Genomic DNA, 23,768 nt, shown 5'->3' with positions numbered 1-23,768 from the left:
AGAAGATAGAGTAGCAAGAAATATGGGTTCAGTAGTACGAATGAGAGAAGAGAATGACAATATGAGATGTGCAATAAATTTCCGCTAGTAACAACGAATATCCTGTTGAAAAATCACAAGAGAAGAGGTCGGGAGACACAGGAAGATCCTACCTCGATTATATCATAGTGAGACAGAGATTCAAAAATCAAACACTGGACTGTAAGGCATGCTCAGGAGTAGATATAGACTCCAATCACAATTCATAATGATGAAGGGTAGACTGAAGAGTAAGAGAACCACCTGGAAGAATCAAAGTGGAAAGAAGTGGTATACTAAGGAACGATGAGGTACATTTGAAATTCTCTAGCAGATACTGCATTAATGAACACCACAATAGGCAGTTTAGTTGAAGCGGAATGGACAACTCTAAAAATTGTGATCACAGAAGTCAAACAGATAAATACTGATATGAAGGAGGTAATAGTGTAGAAAACTTGGCCAATGGATGAAATATTTCAATTGATCACCAAAAGAAAGAAGTAAAAAATGTTCAGGAAAAAGACAGGAATACAGAAACAAAAGTCACTTAGGCATGAAACAAACCAGAAGTTAAAGAAGCCAAGGCAAAATGCCAGTGGGGAAAATCTGAAGAAATAAAAAGAAATGGTTATCAGGAGCACCACCCCCAGCGAAATCAAAAAGCAAGGTCATCAACATTAAGAATGTTATAAAAACTCCACTATTAACTAAGCACAGAGAACAGTGCAGACAAGTGGACAGAGTATTCCGAAGGCCCCTATGAGCGGAAGAACTGTCCGATGATGATTGGTTGGTTTAAAAGAGGAGGGCGGGGGGGTCAAACTGTGAGGTCATCATCAGTGCCTTGTTCCCGGTAAAATAATTACACAGGGAAAAGAAGAAAAGAAAGGAGACATATAGCACAATAACAAGAGAAAGGAAGAACCAGAAGAACAACAGAAGGACAACCAACACTATGTACAAAACAGAGAATGAAACCCACAGAGAGAAGCAAGAAACAGGTAGAAGGGGTAAAAACGGCTGGCTGACCACGAGAAAAGCCAGCCACTCTGTAACACACTAAAGCATCCAACATAAAAGCATTAGAATGGAGGGAACAAAGGACATGCACTAAAACTTATCTAGAATGATAAAACCCATGGTCACGTATAAACGTAACACTAAATTAGCCGATGATGCGTTGTCAGCTAAAGTGAATGGCAACGAGTCTGGAAACTGAAGAGTCCGTCGCAGGGCAGTTATATGATTCACTGTGGCGTGTAGTGAATGAGAGGACTTTCCCTTCCAGCAGTCGTTTGAGAGTGTGAAAGGCTGGGGGGGTAATTCTCCAACACAGAGGTTCGAGCATAGTGCTCGGTAATTGCGTTTGCATTGGTAGATAACACGCCATTTCTGTTAATACCAGGAACACCTGATGGAGTCTGATAACCAAAAACACATCTGATCTTTGCCCAGACTTGGCAAGGAGACGTATGGCACCCAATGGTCGAGACATATCTCTCCCAACACTCCTGCTTCCGTTGTTTGATAAGTTGGCAAATGCGGGGACGGAGCCGTTTAAAGGCTATGAGGTGCTCCAGGGAAGGGTGCCGCTTATGCCGTCATAGAGCTTGCCGACACCGCTTAATTGCTTCAGCGATTTTCTGTGACCACCTAGAGCCTGCCCTTCACTGGTGGCACCCTAAAGAGTGAGCCACAGAAATGACTGTTGCAGTCACCATCACATTGATGTTTCCGTGTGGGGGAGATTCAATAGTGACGGCAGAGGTGAAAGTTTCCCAGTCAGCCTTGTTTAAAGTGCATCTTGGCAGGCGTCTGTGGGCCTGATGCCGGGGCAGTGACAGGAAGATGGGTAAGTGGTCACTATCACACAGGTCGTCATGTGCTTTCCAATGGATAAATGAGAGAGGTCCTGGGCTGCAAATTGATAAATCAATGGCCGAGTAACTACCATGAGCAACACTGAAATGTATGGCGGCCTCAGTATTTAAGAGGCAGATGTAGAACGGAGACAGTAAAGTTTCGACATCTCTGTTTCAGCCAGTAAGCACGGTGGCACCCTACAAGAGGCTATGAGCGTTAAAATCTCCCAAAAGTAGGAAACGTTTAGGGAGTTGACCAATCAATGCAGTTAATACATTCAGGGATACTGCACCATACATTGTCGACAGTTAATTCCTGTGACGTCCTTATTCTGACAGCCACAGCTTCAAGAGGGGTTTGAAGGGGCACAGTTTCACTACAGACTGAGTTCAAACTCCACCTGACACTCGATTATAGACACTACGGTTCCTGTAATATCCATTATAGCCGCGGAGGGCAGGGATCTACATTGCTGGAAACCAGGTTTCCTGGAGGGCAATGCAGATGCAGAGCTTGTAGTTAGGGGTGGTGTGGGTGCCACCACAATTCCCTTGATCTTGCCACAATTCCCTTGCTCTTGGAGACCTTTGTTTTGGATTTCACTCACTGCTCCTTGGGTTTCCCTGGCTGGGAGGACTTTACTGCTTCAGTCACACTGGACTGTGGATGAGCGTGAAGCCCTACAAACAGCCGCTTTAGGGCTCTTCAGCCAATGAAAGGTGTCACCTTTCCCACTAGCAGAAACCTGGGAAGGGAGTGACCCAAGGGACCCCTTTCTAGGGAGAGGAGCCGAAGAAGACTTACGCATCTCAGGCTCAGGAGTGGGGACTGATATCCCCGATGGTAGGGGAGGGGGGTGTTTCTTGTTGCTCCAAAAGTAGGTGGTGTGGGAGCAACACGGAGGAAAGTGCCCCCCACCACCAAGGGGTCAGGTGCAGTCTTCTGGTTCAGAGAGGCAACTGGAATGCGAGGAACTGGTGGGGCGACAACTGTTCTTGTAGCAGTGGTGTAAGAGGAGGCCATAGCCACAAGATATAGGCACTCAAATTTCCTCTTTGTCTCAATGTAAGTCAGTCGGTCTTACATTCCACGATTTCCCTCTCTTTCGGTAAAATCAGATAGGATGCTTACGTGTGTGTCACCTGTCAGACTCATATCTAGATGGATCAACAGACCCACATCACTAACTGCACATGCCCCACACCGTTACAGAGCGTCTACCAGCTTTAACAGTCCTCTGCTGACACATGCAGGGTCCATGGATTCATGAGGTTGTCTACATACTTGTACACGCCCACCTGCTCGATACAATTTGAAAGGAGACTCGTCTGACCAGGCAACATACTTCGAGTTACCAACAGTCTAATGTCGGTATTGACAGGCACAGGCGAGGCGTAAAGTTTTGTGTCGTGCAGTCATCAAAGGTACACGAGTGGGCCTTCAGCTCCCGAAGCCCATATCGATGTTTCATTGAGTGGTTCGCAGGCCGACAGCTGTTGATGGCCCAGCACTGAAATCTGCAGCAATTTGTGGAAGTGTTGCACTTATGTCAGGTTGAATGATTCTGTTCAATCGTCATTGGTCCCGTTCTTACATGATCTTTTTCTAGCCACAGTGATGTCAGAGATTTGATATTTTACTGGATTCCTGATATTCACGGTACACTCATGCAATGGTTGTACGGGAAAATCCTCACTTCATCACTACCTCGGAAATGCTGTGTCCCGTCACTCGTGTTCCGACTATAACATCACTTTCAGCCTCACTTAAATCTTGATAAGCTGCCATTGTAGCAGTAGTAATCTATCTAACATCTGCGCCAGACACTTGTTGTCTTATATAGGCACTGCCAGCCGCAGTACCGTATTCTGCCTGTTTACATATCTCTGTATTTGAATAGGCATGCCTATACCAATTTCTTTGGCACTTCAGTGTATGAGACTGGAGACATTTCCTTCTCATCCAATCCAGTAAATCTGCCCTGACCCCGGATTCTGAGTGACTTTTCCGAACTCTCCCCATTTCCTGACCCTCATCAGTCCTAGTTCTTCACCCTTCTTCCTTTTCCTTCAACCATTCTGCCAGAAGGAGGAGCCACCGGCTCCAAAAGATTGCAAATTTAAATATCATTTTAGTTTATGTACCATTGTGTTTGGCCCAGTACATGGTGCTATGATACCAGATTAGTACCTTATGATAATTGTTATGAAACGAAAACTTTACACATACACAGAACAGTTGGGCAGCTCCAACACTTCATCTTGTATAAAATGCTGCATATTAATTCATAATTCATTATCTACACATAATGGACTGTTTACAGCTGGAGCTCTCGCTAGTTAACAGACATTGTTTCATTGCTACCCTTAGGGATGACACCACCAAAGAATACTTTTAGACTATGCACTGAACTGGAGCTCACCTAGAAACACACTGCTAGAATGTAATTCTTGTTTTGTCTAACAAGGGTGGGTGCAGAACAGGGGTCACTGATTTGGCTCAAACTGCACATAGATAGTTCCCAGAATATCTCACCTGAGTGGGTCATAAGGTGCCTGAGTAGGTCATAAGGCAAGGTAAAAGACGCACCAAAGATTTTGGAGTATACTATAAGGGAATTTTGAGCAAAAATTGTCAAATAAGTGGTAAGGCACAATAGTCAAGCAATTTGCCAGCTCCACTTCGATTCCTGCTGCCACTGTAATTTTCCCCCCATTTTATTTCATTCCTCACAATGTTAAACTATCAACTATAAAATTTAAATATATCTAAACAGATCAATTTATATAAGAAAAATTAATGTATTCAATTTAGTTAGAATTAAATTCATTAACATATTTAAAAAGGAATTGTTTTAAATGATACATTCCTGATTTGTGATTTCAACTGTCTTCTGATATTTTGTAACGGTCTCTAAAGTTGCAAACAGTGCTCACCAGGGTGTCTGCAGTGATTTTCTATAAAAACTTATTATTTTACAGGAAAATGAAAACCCTAGAAGAGTTTTCTAACAGACTGGTGACGCATCGAAACTATCACCATTGTTCTTCATTATGCTTTTTCAATTTACAAAAAGGCACAACTACTGACAATCCTCTTTAGTCTGTGAGTCCTGTAGCAATACCTATGGGTCAAGCAATCACAGAACAGGTTTTTGAAATTATGAATGACAAAAACCCAACAAAGAAAATCTTTATGAGGAAGTATGCTCACACTCTCTCACACTCTCTCTCTATCTATCTATCTATCCAGTCCTATTTTATTTGTTGTAAGTCCCTTCTTAAGGTAGAGACATGAATGATGACAACTATGATTCTAACAAATATCCTCTCATACACAGGTGTCCTTGACTGATAAGAAAGTCATCAATTTTGCTGGCAGTACCTATCATTAAAATCTTGATTCCCAATCTTGGATGGCACAAGGGGGGAGGGGGGGACCACTTAAAATTTGCAGAAAAAAAGTACAAAAAGATAGCATTAGAAATGACAAAATGGCAGTCATTAACTCCAACACATGGGGAAGATTTCAGAATGTACGTGGCTATTATGAACAAGTGATGACAAGAATACCACAAAATGGGCAATGGCAGTCACATTTCCATATATGACCGAAAATTCAGTTTATTGCTAGTGATTCCTGGGAAAATAGTTTCTAATGTTAACATTCAGTAAGACACCAAAAATTCCCCAAAGTTATCAACAAAAATGACGTTGCAACTTTAGATAGAATGGTGCAAGCGGCAGAGAAGTTATGTACACAGACCACACATATAATGTCAAACTTAAAACCTCGATTATAGCGATAGAGTGGTTGTAATTGAAGTGCAGTTGCTCACTGAGGTACAGTGTATGCTGTAAGTCTCATATGGCAGCAAAACTTGATAGATATTCTAATGCATTAACGGGGAATTGAGTTATGTGGGAAAAAAATTTGTTCCAAATTTGGCCACAGGGTACAAATCTGGCTCTGTGAATGCAAGAGAGACATATAAATGTTTCCATATGTAATGGATTAAGAATGGGATTTCGGCAGAAAAGATCAAACAATTGAGAAAGGCAACACGTTTTTATTATTAAATGCCACTTACGCAGTCTCTCCAATACAAGCACCAGAAATGTCGACAAGATTCTGTACAGCACAAGATTTGCATCTGGTGGCCAAAATTGGAACAAATTTTTTTCTGATATAAATCGGTTCTGCATTAGAATATGTACCAAATTTCGCTGCTGTACAATAATTACAGCCCACACTGGACCTCCATGAGTAGCTGCACTTTAAATATAATCACCTGTCCAGTATAGTTTTGGTCGAAATTTGACATTATGTGCGTTGTCTACATACGTAATTAACATTAACCAGACTGGATGCTAATATGAATCAGTGTATAACAGGACACTGGATTACAATGGTGCAAATAACCATTTTGGTGAAAAAACTCAATCTTCCCAAAAACATCCACTCTTATGTAGCACAGTACAGCTTAACCACTTCGGGGAAACTGTTAATACACCATATTTTTAAGTATGCAAGATCCCGCAGACAAATTTGGTCCTTTAGTTGCCAGTACTGTCAAAATGTTACAAAAAAATTAAGAAGCATTATTACTTGCTCCAAGTGAGGAAAACTAACAAAAAAAGTCTTATGCAAACATTCTGAAAACAGCATTAAAACCTTATGTTGCTAACAGCAAATTCCTTCTGTTGGTGGATTCATGGTGCGGTCAAGCAGATCTGACATTGTATGATGAGACATTCAGCAATGAGGAAGGCAAAGTAACTTGTGCTATGGACATCATTCCACCCAAATGCAATCCTCTTGCTCAACCCTGTGATCATTTCTATTGCCTAGTCAAAAATCTAATTAAAATACTACTAAGTGTTCCTGAATAGCTACATTGACAGTAAGAATCATCATCAAGAGAAGAAGCAATTAGAATACATTTGACCATGCAGAACCAATTCAGTGCTCCTGTTTTCACTCCAATGATTCAGTATGCTTCGTATTCCACAAAACTGACAGACTGAAGACTTTCCTTTAAAAACTTGAAAGAAGTATGCTTTTCAGTGAATTATATTTCGGTAAAATGTTCTTGCTCATGAAACGCTTTCATAAAATGTACATAGTGTGGACATTACTTATTTTTTAAATGTTTCTTTGATGATTATCACTCAAAAAATGCAATGTGACTTCCAACACTACATTAAAAGCACATAATTAATTGCTACAATTTTTGGAAATTTGACTGTCATTCACAGCTTCACAAAATTACATAAATCAACTGTTTAAAAATATAAATTAATTAAATTGAAGTAATCATAACCAAACTGAATACATTAAATTTTGTAACTGACAGTTTAACAATGTGAGGAAGGAAAAGATAAATAAGCAAATAAATAACAAGAGTAGCAGCAGGAATCAAACCAGAACCGGTGAATTGCCAGTCTGTTCTCTTGACCACTGTGCTTATTTGACAATTGTTGCTCAAAAATCCCTCACAGTTTACTCGAAAATCTTTCGAGAGCATTACACCTTTTCCTGTAGCCCACTCAGATGAGATATTCTAAGAATTTGATAGGGATATCTACCTTCTTAACTACCAATGAGCCCAACTGGGAACCTCTGTACTGTGCTCTCCACTTGTAAGACACGAGTGTACGGCCTTTAAAGTTTGGCTTTTGAGAACCTGTACAAATGTTTTTCAAGCTGTTTGATAGTGGGCAACATATTCCAGCAAAAGTGACATGCGTAAGTAGGGATAGCGCTAATGGTCATAGTAGTTACAGCAACATGATATGTTTGCTTGGACACTGTTGCTGGACACTAATTTTGATATTAGATTATTTTTTAAATGTTTTTGGAGTTATCATCAAAAGAACCTAGCAAGTCTGGATACAGAGAAAGAGACCGGCTAGAGCACTGAGGTACTGATGGGGACAGTTGCGAACAATGGAATGCAGATGGTTCTTGGAGTTTAACAGTCGAATTGTGTGTGAGCTTGGTGAATAATTTCAAGTGAGATTACATTTTGATATCAAGGCATAACAAACTAAAATTTTGTAGGGAAGAAAAGTGTATAGCGATGAACTAAGGCCAAGAAGTAATAAATAAATTTGATGTTTCTCAGAAAACTTCATTGAAAACACAAAATATAATAAATTTAAATCAGCATTTCCCACTAAAGCCACACACACTTTAAAAACCCACTTTAAAACTGTAAATGTCAAGAGCATGCAACTGCTACATTTTGTAATGAACTACTGAGGAAAAGCATTCTTCTATAAAATTAAACTAAAGTTTCCAATAACAGCTACCCATAGATTACAATCCCATTCTTTCATATTTAATACATACAGTTTTAGTATTTCAAGGAATAGTCAATAATATCCACATAAGGACTGCAAAATCTGATATGGAACACATGTCAGAGCTCTTCTGTGACAGCTAACATTTCAACTGACAGTGGCATGGAAGGAAACATATCTGAAGCCATGTTCATGTTCTCCTCCAAAATGAAGTTGTATCGGTCTCAGCATATGAAAATCATGCTGCTCTAGTGACATCACTGGCAACACAGGAATAAAATTGGAAAGAGCAAGGTACACAAAACGTGTAGTTGAACATCGGGGTTCTTATTTAATAAAAATAACAAAAAACTGCACTAAATCCAAGTTAACCCTTTCACTGGTGCCTCTTTTTGTAGCAACTAAACAAAGTTAACTTTTTTGCATTGTGTTAGAATTATGTCAACTAACTTTTTAAATATTTTTTGTTATTTAAGATAAAAAAAACTATGGTGGTATGTGAATCTCCCATGGCCCTTTCGTGACTGTTAATGTATAGTGGTAAGTGGATTTCCCACTTTCCCTCTTTTAAGCCATTACACTTTAAGCATTTTATGGTTTTATTTTACTTACCATAATGTGACAACAAACGCAGAAACTTTGTTTACTACACAATAACAAACTCAGCTGATACAAGTCACAATAATATGCACTATAGAAGAGAAGCAAAGTGTTCTGACTTCAGAACTGACAATAATGATCCCACAACAAACAGAAAGTAATTGTTGTAGAAATTTTTATACACCTGGCACAGCATCACGGTCAATCAGAGATCATTACACACATTCTCAAAACCTTTGTAAAACCACCAAGTTGTTGATAAATATGCTTCCCAAAGCGCACAAAAAACATTAATTTTGTGGCATTTAAACTTTCTCTGCCTCATGAAGACACTGCTGTGGTGGTAATCATACTTCCCAGTGGCATTTCAAACAACGTAATTTGTTGGTATGTACACTTCCTAGGCTCCTAAAAAGCTATATTTAATAACAAACAGCGTACAACCACTAGATGCCAGGAGCCTACAGAAGTGACAAATTATATTTCCATAAATGAGTAAAGAAGTATAGTCACATGTAAGCATACCTTCCACGACCCATGAAAGTGTCAAATGTAAGGACTGAGATAAAATTAACAATTTTGATAATAGTTGTTTCTGAACCCACACATTATATTGTACTGATAATGCAACAGCTAAAGACACAAAAGTTACCAGTAAAAGTTTAGCTTCTGAAATGTAAGGACTGACTGCTGATAACAAAAATACATGTTACTAAGAGTCAATAGAAGAGACTTTAATGAATAATTATGTATGGTGAGAACTTTTTTTTAATGGAATTACTATCATATTTACATTCATTGTATTACACATAAAATAAATCAAGAGGAACTAACATGCACTGACAAAGTGGAAAGTGTTGCACCATGAACATCTTAAATGAACACTACCAAGCTGATATCTTTGGGATACATTTCGTCCTTATGCAAGCTTTTTTTGGTCCAAAAAAAAAAGCCATTCCTACAGAAAGGATGGTGTGAGTACCTGATGTCCATTGGGTGGACTTAACATCACTGCACCTTTTCAGGAGTAGAATGCAAAACAGCATGCCCAGAGGACATGCATGTGCGGCTTATTATCATCTTACAGACTTTGACATGGGTATCCTCACTGGCATGAGGTACATGGAACCACTTCTAAGTGGTTTTCTGAGGTCAACATTAGCTGATGATCATTCATCATTATCAGGGGCAATTTGAGGGCTAAGCAGTATAAGGAAATGAAGCTCCAACCCACTGGCCAGTCCTACATTCAATGTGTCAGTGATGGGTTCACCTTAGACGACGATAATGCACAAGCACACCCCGCACACACTGTGAACAGCTTTCTCTCGGAGGCGGAATCTTATCTGCTGACATGAACCTTGTTGAAATCAGCAGTTTGCCAGTGCAGTAACCTGATGACCTAAGGAGGGCCGCGACTGAAGAGTGGAACATACTTGACCAGCAAAGTTTCAACGATCTTCTGGTGTAAATGCCAAAGAGTATCTAGTAATGTTATGCTGTACTGGTACAGCAACACAGTACTGAATATCACCTGTTGCCTAGAAGATTTTCTGATTACACATATCTGAACTTTAAAAATATATTGCCTTTACTTTGGTTATTTTTTCACTTCACAGGTGATTCCCTTATGTTTTGGAAACAAAGTGGTGGTGTGACCTCCAGACCAGATGAGAGTAAACACATATGCCAACAAATGATAAGTAGTTATTTATTTACATAAAAAATGTGACATGGACTGTCTAACAATCTAAAAATAAAGAACTGTATCGCTCTAGATCCCACTGGAGATGCCTTAGAGTAAGAAAAGGCAAAACATGTGTGGGGAAAGTAAATTAAGTTGCAGCAAGCAAAGGTGTTTTTATTTACAAATAAAGTATTCCTGTGCTTGTTGTGGTGGATGGCCACACAGACAGACTTGTTAAACGTATTGTCATTTACAATTACGTCATCTTTATTCAAATTCACGGTATAAGCTGCTAGATGAATCTGCTGCAGATTTTTAATTATTTTGCGGTGAAAGCAAATTAGTGACACAAAAGCCCACACCTGCAAAGCTTCAAACTTTTTGCTTTGTAAGCAACATGAAAACACAGAAGCTGTAGCAGCACAAATAAATGAGAGTTTACCGTTGCCTAGTGTAAGGTGCTGTGTCAGATGGTTGGCCTGCTTTGTTCCTTTTCTTCGATCTATACTGGAAAGAAGACTGACAATGTACATAACAGGATAAAATTATTTTGTGCTTTAAATTCATGCAAATGAAAATTTTAACAACAGTTATTTAGTATAAACTGCTTTCACTCTAGTTTCACACAGTTTACAAAAAAATCTTTTCTCTCTGTGTCAAGACTAGCTCGTACTTGGAATTTGTTTCAAAGTGAGTGTGTGTGTGTGTGTGTGTGTGTGTGTGTGTGTGTGTGTGTGAGAGAGAGAGAGAGAGAGAGAGAGAGAGAGAGAGAGAGAGAGAGAATGTCACTGAAGAAAGTAAAAAAATAAAAACAGAACAGCTGGACTGGGATTCATACCACAGCCAATAGTACACTAGAATTATGTTGTCTCAAAGGCTGTCTGTTTTCTTATTCTTAGTGCACAAAATGAATTTCAGAAAGTGCTCATTTCAAGAGCATCAGTTGAAGAAATAAAAGAGGTTTCAATATGGAGATGTTTTAACAGAACTTAATATTTTGGAACCTTGCATAGCCATCAGTTTTAATTATACAATCTGTTAATGAATCAAAAAGAAAATTGGGAAAACTAAAAAATTATTTCTTCAACAGGTGGGTTCCTCTCAACGTGTGAGAGATCTGTCTCTTCTTTCTAAGCTTTCCCAATCCATCTCTCTCTCTCTACCTGAGAGGAAAGCTACAACAACTGTTTTTCTATAACTTGCATCTAACAGTAGTACTAAAAATTTTGACTGCTGATAGTAAGTAACTACTGGCCAATCTGCCTCCTTGTAATTTTACAATTTGATAATTACGTTCATTACCTGTATCTGATAAATTAAGATCTGGGAGCTAGTTTGGAATCCACCTACAAAGGCTAACTAGAAGATAAGTATTCCAGCACACAAAGAGACATGAACAAAATTTCATTAAGTTTGTCTCTGCAACCAGTTAGCACTGCACCTAACATTCCATCATTTGAAACTTCCTGGCAGATTAAAACTGTGTGCCCGACCGAGACTCGAACTCGGGACCTTTGCCTTTCGCGGGCAAGTGCTCTACCATCTGAACTACCGAAGCATGACTCACGCCCGGTCCTCACAGCCTTACTTCTGCCAGTATCTCGTCTCCTACCTTCCAAACTTTACAGAAGCTCTCCCGCGAACCTTGCAGAACTAGCAATCCTGAAAGAAAGGATACTGCGGAGACATGGCTTAGCCACAGCCTGGGGGATGTTTCCAGAATGAGATTTTCACTCTGCAGCGGAGTGTGCGCTGATATGAAACTTCCTGGCAGATTAAAACTGTGTGCCCGACCGAGACTCGAACTCGGGACCTTTGCCTTTCGCGGGCAAGTGCTCTATCATCTGAGCTACTGAAGCACGACTCACGCCCTGTCCTCACAGCCTTACTTCTGCCAGTATCTCGTCTCCTACCTTCCAAACTTTACAGAAGCTCTCCCGCGAACCTTGCAGAACTAGCAATCCTGAAAGAAAGGATACTGCGGAGACATGGCTTAGCCACAGCCTGGGGGATGTTTCCATCATTTATCCACAGCTTAAGCAATTTTCCTTTAAGGAAGTGAAGGACAAGCACCCAACCTTACGCTATTTTGTAAAACAAACACAAAATCACTGTGGAGTATCTGTATTCTCTGTAAGATCTGGTCAACACATCAAAAACTTCAGTGCTGGTGTTAAATTTTTTGATGGTTTTCAGACAATTTTGTTTCATGTTGCTGATGAACAATGTACCAATCATATTATTGGTACTACTAATTTAGTTGTAAAGCTAATGAATTTTGTAGAATTCAGTGGCCTACATTTGCCTTCATTCAGATTTCAAAACCTTTTTAATAATCACAAAATATGGCTAGAACACTCCAAGATAAACTTCGCACTCTAATAGCATTCACAAACACAAGCATTCAGAACCTAGCTCAAACTTACAATTTTATTGAGGAAGAGTGTGTGGAAGGATAAAATGCAAGACCTCCCAATGTAAGAGGACAGTTCAATAATGCATGGCATGTCAGTGGTTGACTAGAAGCTGAAGCTCACTGTGTCATACGTGTGAGGTAGCCTCTTTAGTTAAAGACAGAGCAAATAAAATTTCTTGTATAATAGGTTGTACGGACAGAAACAATTCTAGGTAATAACATCTGCAGAAGGTTGCGATACTCTGCTAGGTGACAAGTGGCATGAGTTCATGGCAACAATCGGTGGATGCAGCAGACTGGAAGATACAGGTACTGATCTGGCTCAATGTAATCCCATACATCAGGGCTTAACGACTGGCCGGTTTTGAGCGCGAGTACTCGCGTCTGCTCAGGCACGTGCTCGCGAGCAGGTGCGAGGTCGCGGAGTAGGGAGGGAGGGAGGGGATGGATGGGAGGGAGGGAAACGCGCGCGCACGTTCGAATAGGGCCGCAGCGTGCCTATTGAATTCGCGCCGACTGTGTAACGTTTAAAGTACTACCATCACAGCTCTAAGAGTCACTTCGCTGGTTAAGAATCATCTCAAGTCACCGTTGTGTAACCCCAACCATGCTTTCGCAATTCAACCCCCATTGGGAGGAATTGTATCTGTTTACAGAAAAAGATGGTGTTGCAAAATGTTTAGTATGTCACAAAACGCTGAATTCTTTTAGGAAATCTAATTTGCAGCGACATTATATGTCGTACCACGCGAAAGACTACGGAAGTGGAAAATGTGATGGACCAGATCCTGCACAGGAAGTTATTAAACTTAAAAGGAAGCTATCCGAAAAAGATCTGGACGACGAAGAAAAATCAACTGAGGCAGCTCTCAGAGTGAGTTACAAAATTGCTTTGCTTTTAGCAAAATCCCTGCGCCCCTTCACTGATGGCGATTTAATAAAAGAATGTTTGGTAGTTGCAGCGGAACATTTGTGTCCATCTCAAATTGAACAGTTTTGGATTATGCCATTATCTAACATGACCATTATGCGTCGCATACAGGACATGCACACGATGTCCAGAGCCAGCTTGCAAATATCTGTAAAGATTTTATGGCGTATTCTCTAGCTCTGGACGAAAGTGTTGATATCACTGGAACAGCGCAGCTTGCCATATTTATTAGAGGTGTTAATAGAGACCTTCAGGTGAGGGAGGAGCTCCTCGATGTAGTAGCCATGAAGAACACTACAACCGGAGGTGATATTTTAAGTAGTGTTGAAGAAAGTGTTGAAAATATAGGATTGTCGTGGAATTCTTTAGTTTCTGTGTCTACAGACGGTGCACCAGCGATGACAGGGGGAAAAACTCAGGTTTCGTTGTGCTGCTGAAGGAGAAAATGCAAAAACTGACCGTGCCGAATGAAATAAGGGGCGTTCACTGTGTGATCCACCAGGAAAACTTATGTGCAAAGAGTATCACTCTACAAAATGTGATGAGAGTTGTTGTTCGTACAACCAATTATAGCCTGCCGAAGTGGCCGTGCGGTTCTAGGCGCTGCAGTCTGGAACCGCGAGACCGCTACGGTCGCAGGTTCGAATCCTGCCTTGGGCATGGATGTGTGTGATGTCCTTAGGTTAGTTAGGTTTAACTAGTTCTAAGTTCTAGGGGACTAATGACCTCAGAAGTTGAGTCCCATAGTGCTCAGAGCCATTTGAACCAACCAATTATATAAGGAAGCAAGGGCTACAACACAGGCAATTTAAAAGCTTTCTTGACGATGTAGAAAGCCAGTATAGTAGCCTGTCTTATTACAGCGAGGTCCGCTGGCTTAGTCGTGGCGAATTATTAAATCGATTTTTTTGCCTATTAGATGAGATAAACATGTTCGTGGAAATAAATAACATGTGTGTTCCTGAATTCAAAGAGCCTTCATGGAAATGTGATCTCGCGTTCTTAGCATATTTAACTAGCCATCTGAATGCTTTGAAAATTTCACTACAAGGTAAAGATCTGCTAATTACTCATTTCATAGATCGAATAAGAGCTTTTAAAATGAAATTGACACTTTGGGGGAGTCAGCTGGAAACAGGAAAGCTAGCTCATTTTCCTAAATTATCATCCATGCAAGATGTTCACAAAGACTGTGAACGTTATTCACGTAGTTTTTTTGCCCTTAAGGAAGAATTTGATCAACGCTTTCAAGATCTGACAGCTCTAGACAGTGATTTTGATCTGTTCTCCGCTCCATATTCAGCGAATATTGAAGAGATTCGTCCTGAGCTGCAACTAGAAATTATTGACCTGCAGTGTGACAGAGAACACACAGACAAATTTCAGAACAAGAAAAACATTTTGGAATTCTAAGACACTTCCCTCAGGATAGATTTCCTCGTTTGCACAAACTGGCGGCTACAATAATATCAATGTTCCACGTATGTTTGTGAACAACTGTTCTCTGCAATGAAATGTAACAAGATGCGCTTGAGAAACGCATTGTCTGATCGAAATTTAAACTGCACGCTGCGGCTACAATGCACAAGAACAATTACTCCGAACATAGACGCAATTGTAAAGGGCAAAAAGTACAAGATAACCGAGAATCCCACACCTCAGTGACACCTTTTATTGTGTAACAGTTCACAAATTAAAACGAATGTAGAGGCATACACTAACCTAATAAAATTATGTGGCACGTGTACATTCTCCTTTATTTGTTTCATTTGTCGCAGTAATAATTCCCGAGTGATATCCCTGCAGGTGGCCGCGGATTCACATTGACTGGCGGCAGCTGTTGTGTGCCCTACGTGACTCTCCCCACTCTCCGCTCTTGTCCTGCAGTGGGGGTAGCGTGCTCGCGCTGCTCCGTGCTCGCGCCTTGCTGCTCACAGCTTGCTTCGCGAGCACGTATGTTGTGAAGCCCTGCCATACATGAAGGCCATAGTCTAATGCGGCAGTGAGGTGACAGGTTGGGAAGAGACCCCAAGTTAAGAGTTATTACAACAAAAACATGACCACGGTTTCCTTCTAAAATACTAGCTAAAAGATGCTCCATTATTATTAATACTGAATGAGTTGCTCCCGCATTTTTAGAGTTGAAATATCACTCTGAGATTTACAAAAACCCTTTCTACAAAGCTATAGTTCTCCTGTAATATGAACAACCATACGTGATTCATAAGATTGATTGTTTTCCTAGAGATCAACTTCTGCACACTCTTATCACACTCTACAAATCCAGTGACATCAGCATGTGTCAAACTTTCTGTATTCTTACTATGCCTGGTGTCCCACCTCAACATCTCCATAAACAGGCCTTTATTTTAAAAACAATAAAAGAAGCTCAAAGCACTTTTGGTGTTCCATATCTTTTTCTTTTTTTAGTTAAAAGCATTGAACTCACAGGTCAGTTTTAATACGACAAAGCTTTACTTGGCCAGGTCCTATTGGAAGCAAATGTAATTGTCTTTCTTTTATCTTCACCAGGTTACCTTCCATTAGGAAAGAATGTGCACTCAGTGACTGCAATATCATTTATAAATTAGAGAGCGCAGCAATCAGTCATTTCTTTTTTTTGTGCAGGTTCTATTTGGCAAATCCAGATTTTGCTAGTGCCCAGCCATTATCAATGCACTATTTTCTAGTCTTGATACATGTCAGTTCCCTGTTGTTCGGATGTCAGTTGCAGTTCTTAGAAAACCCAGTAAGACTGATGCCCGAACAACAGGGAACCTACATGCATCAAGAGTAGAAAACAGTGCATTGATAATGGCTAGCCACTAGCCAAAATCTGGATAGTGGGGGAGGGGGGGGGGGGGGGGGGGAGGAGAACTGATTGCTGCACTCTCTAATTTATAAATTTCTCTTATCTGTTATGTAGCTGAACTAGTCTGTCATGTGGTGAACCTATATTTTAACATAGAATCTGGACCAAAGTTAACTGAACACTTTTTTTATGCATACAAGTATCACCAGAAACATCCAAAGGGGTACAATGTAAACCTTTTATGTCAACATTTATCCACCAAGCTACAAACTAACCACCTACATCTACATTGATACTCTGCAAGATACTGTATGATGGGAGATGGAGGGTACCCTGTGCCACCACTAGTCATTTCCTTTCCTGTTCCACTCACAGGTAGCATGAGGGAAAAGCAAGTATCCATATACGTCAATATGAGCCCTAATTTCTTGTATCTTATCTCAGTGGTCTTTAGCGAAATATATGTTGACGGTAGTACGATCGTTCTGCCATAAGCTTCAACTGTCAGTTCTCTAAATTTTTCTCAATAGTATTCCTCAAAAAGAACTTTACCTTCCCTCCAGAGATTTCCATTTGAGTTCTCGAACCATCTCTCTAACACTTGCGTGTTGTTCAAACCTACCAGCAACAAATTTAGCAGTCCACTTCTGAATTGCTTTGATGTCTTCCTTTAACCCGACATGGTACAGATCCCAAACACTCGAGCAGTATTCAAGAACAGCTCGCACTAGCATCCTACATGCCATCTCCTTAACAGGTAAACCACACTTTCCTAAAGATCTCCCAATAAAACCAAGTTGAACATTTGCCTCCCCTCCCACAATCATCAAATACTCATTCTATTTTATACTGCATTACACCAAGATATTTAAATGACATGACTGCGTAAGCAGGACTCTATTAACGCTGTATCTGAACATTACAGGTTTGTTTTGCCAATTCTTCTGCATGAACTTACATTTTTCTACATTTACAGACAGCTCCCATTTGCCACACCAACTAGAAATTTTGTCCAAGTCATCTTGTACCATCCTACAGTCAATCATCTTTGACACCTTCTGTACACCACAGCATAAAAAAAAGCACAGAATGCAGTTCACCCTGTCCATCAGATCATTTGTAAACAGAGGATAAGAATGGCCCTATCGCACTTCCATGGGGCACTCCTACAGCACCCTTGTCTCTCATGAACCCTCACTATCGAGGAGAATGTGCTGAGTTCTGTTACTAAAGAACTCTTCAAATCACTCACATACCTGGGAACCTATTCCACATGCTCACACCTTCATTAACAATCTGCAGTGAAGCACCATGCCAAAGACTTTCTGGAAATCTAAACAAAACCCGGAATCTGCCTGTTGCTGTTCATTCATAGTTCGCAGCATTTCATACGAGAAAATGGCAACCTGAGTTTGACACTAGCGATTCTTTCTAAAAGAGTGCTGATCCATGGACATATAAGCTTATTGGTCTCTAGGACATTTATTATATACTCAAACTTGGAATATGTTCTAAAATTCTGCAGCAAACTGATGTTAAGGATACTTGTTTGTTATTTTGCAGGTCCGTTCTTTTACCCTTCTTATATACACGAGGAACCTGTGCTTTTTTCCAGTCACTTGAGACTTTGTGCTGGATGAAAGACTCGTGTTGAATGCAAGCTAAGTAAGGGGCCAATGCCATAGAGTACTTTTTTTACAACTGAACTGAGATTCCATCGGGACCTGGCGACTTATTTGTTTTCAACTCTTTCAGTTGTTTCTCTACGCTAGGAATGCTAACTGCTGTTTCATGTACAGGGGACATGGTCAAACAACGGTATGCTTGTACGATTCTTCTGCATCATCAAACAATGTTATGCTTGTACAATTATTCTGCATGAATGGTTTCTTAAATGCATAACTTAAAATGTCAGCTTTCATTTTGTTACCTTCAACTGCCACACCAGACTGGTCAATGAGTGACCGGGTGGAAGCCTTAGACTGTACAATTTCATTCAATATGCAAGACAAATGGCAAACACCATTGTTTCAAATTTGATTCAATCATTCCTTTTACTACATGAAGATGGCATCCGTTCTTTCGGACATGTCCGAAAGAACAGATCCCACTGGTGACCGTGCAGCTCTCTAGAATGAAATTACAATTAAATCAATACTATTAGCCACTAACAGGCATTGATATATCAACGGGGATGTTTGAAAATGTGTGCCCTGACCGGGACTCGAACCCAGGATCTCCTGCGTACATGGCAGACGCTCCATCCATCTGAGCTACCAAGCGCACAGGGAATAGTGCAACTGCAGGGATTTATCACCGGCACACTCCCCGTGAGACTCACATTCTCAACTTATAGTCCACACACTACAGTCATAGTGCCCCTGCCACTGTACCCATTACTCGCAGCAGACAATCCACCGAATCCAGTGAGGGTTCAGGCAATTTGTGTGCATCCGCACAGCCGGTTAGCTTTAACAATATGAAGATGGTATCCGTTCTTTCGGACATGTCCGAAAGAACAGATGCCATTGGTGACCGTGCAGCTCTCTCAGCTGATGACCTCCTTCAGTGCGGATGCACACGAACTGCCTGAACTCTTACGGGACTCAGTGGATTGACTGCCACGAGTAACGGGTATAATGACGGGCACTACGAATGCAGTGTGCGGACTATAATTTATGAACGTGTGTCTCACGGGGAACGTGCCAGCAGTAAGTCCCAGCAGTCACACTATCCTCTGTGCCCTCGGTGGCTCAGATGGACAGAGTGTCTGCCATGTAAGCAGGAGATCCCGGGTTCGAGTCCCAGTTGGGGCACACATTTTCAACCGTCCCTGTTGATGTATATCAATGCCGCTGACAGGCGGCTAATAGTATTGATTTAATTGTAGTTTTGCTCCTATTACTGCCCCGTGAAAAGAAATAATATGACTACTCTCTTCCAAATTTTAATTAAAGTGATACTACATTAATTTTTTAAATTATGCATGATAATTTTGTAATAAAACTGTTGCACACTCACCCTTTACCACCATACTGTTCTCTTTGGGTACTCCCCGAAGCACTATCGCCATAAGCAGTGCCAACTGAAGTTCTCTCCTGCCAATCTGTACAATTAAAATTTGTTTCAATCTTATTTCATAACATTTCAAAATGACAGCAAAATAATCGCACTTCAGTATATTATTATTGTTCATAGTGTGTGAAACTTGCAGCATCTATCTATCGAAATGTCCACATCTGCCATTCAGTTTCCATGCAACATAAAGTGCCAGTCAGCAAACAACATTTTGCCCAACTGGCTACACTATTACTGGATTTATTTGGCACGTTTATTCAGATTATGTACATGGAGTGAGCAAATTTTGTTTTCTAAGGTTAGGCTGAATACATAAATAATGTAGTCATTTAAATTTAGGGTCCTGTGTTAGTCAAACAGATTTAATATAAGGAAAGCAACTGCAATGTGCAAGGTTTATGTTGACTGACTCCTAGGCTGATATGATTCTGACATTCACAAACATAATGCCAATGAGTAATGTAAATGTGTTGTTTCAAATAATGGAAAAAAATCATTGTTATGATCCAATACATTACCTTACATTTTAAGCCACTGGGACACAAAAATTTGGGGGGGGGGGGGGGGGGGGAGCTAATGATGAAATATTATGGAGGAAAGGTATAAATCTAACTAAGAAAGCACTGGTAGAATGAGACACAATGATCAGTAGGTCAGCTACTGAAGATTGTGAAAAATAATGGAAAAGTGAAATCAAGTGCCAGATGTTATTAGTATCAAAGAGCATAATAGTTACAAGAGAAGGATCAGTCTCCAGGAAATGGTTTTGCCTTACTATGACATTTTAGCTCACAGAAGCCATGTTATGACTACAATAACACGTGTGAAAGCATATGCAGCAGCAAGCAGGTACTGGTACTTTGGAATGTGTTCACTGTACCCAATTAGAAGGAAGAATTAGGGTTTACAGCATCCTTGAAACAGAGGTCATTACAGACTGAGTTCAAGCGCAAATTGGGAAAGGAAATTGGGCATGTCTTTTTGAAAGAACCGTCCCAATATTCCCTTACGTTATTAGGGAAAACACTCAACAATGAGTTACAATCCACCTGGAAAATGGGTCACAGGAGGTTGGTCCTCCAGTGTCAACAAATAACAATGAGGTTTGACTCCAACTGTGATCATGTAAAGTGGGAGTTGTCACAGGATTCAGACCAGGATCCATTTCTTTTCTTGATATATACCTTTCATCTAACAGTAAACGTGACAGACAGCTCAAAAATTTCCCTCTTTGCAAATGACAAATGTTATTGTAACATGGAACATAATATAAATGATACAGCTAATGAAATGAAATGATCGTATGGCATCACTGGTTGGCAAACCTCATCTGGGATTGCTCACAGATAACTGATTAACACTTAACTACACTAACTTAACACTTAACTGCAACAAAATGCAATGTGTACAGTTGCTGATGTAGAACTATTGTAAAAGCAAAAGCAAAACGCTATTATCTGAAAGCAGTCAAACAATCAGTGAAATCAACTATCTTGATATTCAAGATCTCCTGCAGAAACTGAATGCTGCTTTCTACACTATATGTATAATCTCCACCATCTCTGACAAACACAAAAGTTACTTTGCTTCCTTCTACTCTATCATATCATATTATGTCATATTTTAAGGCAACACCGTGCACAGATGTTTTAACCCAGAAACAGGGCAGCCATACTGATCTGCAGGGTCAGTCTGCAAGTTTTGTGTAGGCTGTTGTTCAGGTGTCTCTGAACTCTTAATTGTGCCATCCCTGTATGTATATTCTCCTATTATAAAATTTGTTGCTGACAGTGTTGACTCATTCAAAGAAAACTTCAATATTCATTCAGTGAACACTAGTCGGAAAGAGAGATGCTCGCTGATAACACTTGCTTAAGCATTGTACAGTAAAGTGTGGACCACTCAACAGGTTTCATTTTCAACAGGCATTCACAGCAGGACTGAAGGAACTGAGTGAGGAATCCCAAATACACAAATTCGAGTTGAAAGGTTTCTTTGTGAGACACTACTTCTATTTTGTTTAGTAGTTCCTTCATTTTTAATAGTTCTTTTGTTTATAAATTTCCTGATCAGCAATCTTTAAACTATGTACCGACTCACATGACCAAGTAGCTTTGGCTCCCACTATCCTCGTCCTCTTGAATGCGAATCCGATGTCTTGCCACTGTGGCACCTCACTGCACACACGATCTTGGGTCTTAATAGGCCCTGCAGCTTTCCCCACAATGTACGCACAATGCTGGGGTACTGCACTGGGTCTGGATCTTGCCGTAGCAATGGTTTGACCATCTCCAGCATGCGCATCAGTGCTTCTGCTTTTATTGTCCAGAACTTACCAACCACCATTTATGGATGCAAGAAACATGTCCAGGCTCTCTCTGATTCCATGCCACAATGTGTAGACATTCACTAACAACCATTTTAAAAGGTGAACTTAGGACAATTACATAAATACATACTAAGTAAATATATCGAGGATGACAACGACCCACCTTCACTTAACAGGTAACATTGCAGAAACAGACTACTATAATCCCTTTCAAAAGGGGGCTGCAGGTAAAATTGAATGGCACCTCTTTCATCCCACATGGCTTGGGACTTAAAGAAATCAACTGAGCATGTAGCACAACTAAGGTTGGACAGAAAATCGTGCTTAATTGCAGATATCACATGATGACAAAAAGAGCTCACATAACTCCTGTTTACAAAAAGGGCAAAAGAGCAGATGCACAAAATAACAGACCAATACAGCTGAAATCTGCGCGTAATGACCAGAGAGCATATTCTAACCTAAAAAATAATGACATTCTTGGAGGAAAGGAAGCTTCTTTCAGAGAACCAGAACATATTCGTGAAAAACAATTGTGAGAAACACAAACTGCTTTATTCATGCACAAAATCTTATAAATAGTAGATGCAGAAGAACATACAGATTTAGTTATCCTAGATTTTCAAAAATGTTTGACACTGTACCACACTCTCGATTAATATCCGAGACAGAATCTTATAGTTACCTTTTCATATACGCAATGGTTTGATAACTTTTTTTAATAAGAGCGCCTACTATGTTACACAGGACAGGGAATATTCAACAGAAACAAAAATAACATTGGCTCTATCCTAAGAAAGTATAGCAGCATCTGTAATGTTGTCAATATATGAAACTGATCTAGAATCAAACAATGGAAACACTAGATTGCAGTACCAGCAATGTAAGGAAAAGATAAGATTGCTACTTAGCATAAAGATGACACGTTAAGTTGCAGACAGGCACAACTAAAGGACACTTATACATTAGGTTTCAGCACAGCCTTCGGCCAAGAAGCAAATGTGCACACATTCACTCATGCAAGCAAACACACTTCACGCACACATGACCACCATCTCTGGCAGCTTGGATCAGAATGCAACTTTCATGTAGAATGGAAGCAGCAACCTAGAGATGGCAGGGAAGGGGAAATGATAACAGAGTACAATAGGAGGAGATAAGAGCGCTGTCTCGTGGAATGTGCATCGAGTGGTTGTGGGGCAGGGTCAAGCAGGGGGAGGGGAGGGGGGGGGGCAGCAAAAAAGGAGAGGAGCACAGAAAGATGGGTGGGTGCATTGGCACAGGGAAACATACAGAGAGGGTGGGAGACGAGAATAGAGAGGAGGTGATAGGACAAAGGATATGAGAGGGGTGTAGGGACAGTATGTTACTATAGGTTGAGGCTGGGATAATTTCAAGAGTAGAGAATGTTTTTTGAGGATAACTCATATGCGTAGTTCCAAGAAGCTGGTGGTGGAGGGGAGGATCCAGATGGTTCGGGAAGTGAAGTAGCCATTGAAATCAAGCATTTTATGTTCAGCTGCATGTTGTGCCACAGTGTGGTTTACTTTGCTCTTGGCTACAGTCTGGTAGTGACTGTTCATCCTGGCAGGCAGCTGGTTGGTAGTAATACAAAAAGCTGTGCAATGATTGGTATATAGTATAGCTGCTGTCACAGGTGGCACAGCCTCTGATGGCGTTGGATAAGTGTATGACAGGACTGGAATAGCAACAGATGGTGGGTGGA

General features: G+C 40.4%; 1 protein-coding gene across 1 annotated transcript in view; it reads right to left on the bottom strand.

Moving 5' to 3' along the window:
• The window catches only part of LOC124787630, a 212,719-nt gene that overhangs the window by 151,711 nt on the left and 37,240 nt on the right, over positions 1–23,768 (bottom strand). Inside the window, exons 2-3 of the mRNA XM_047254390.1 lie at positions 19,657–19,741; positions 10,919–10,978 (exon numbers count right to left, since the gene is read on the bottom strand). Of these exons, the coding sequence (XP_047110346.1) occupies positions 10,919–10,978; positions 19,657–19,741 (145 nt within the window). The remainder of the gene's footprint in view (positions 1–10,918; positions 10,979–19,656; positions 19,742–23,768) is intronic.

Source organism: Schistocerca piceifrons, chromosome 3 (genome assembly GCF_021461385.2).
Source record: "Schistocerca piceifrons isolate TAMUIC-IGC-003096 chromosome 3, iqSchPice1.1, whole genome shotgun sequence".
NCBI classification, from domain to species: Eukaryota; Metazoa; Arthropoda; class Insecta; order Orthoptera; family Acrididae; genus Schistocerca; species Schistocerca piceifrons.
Note: the sequence above shows the minus strand (reverse complement) of the source record. Positions and strands in the feature narration are given on the sequence as shown.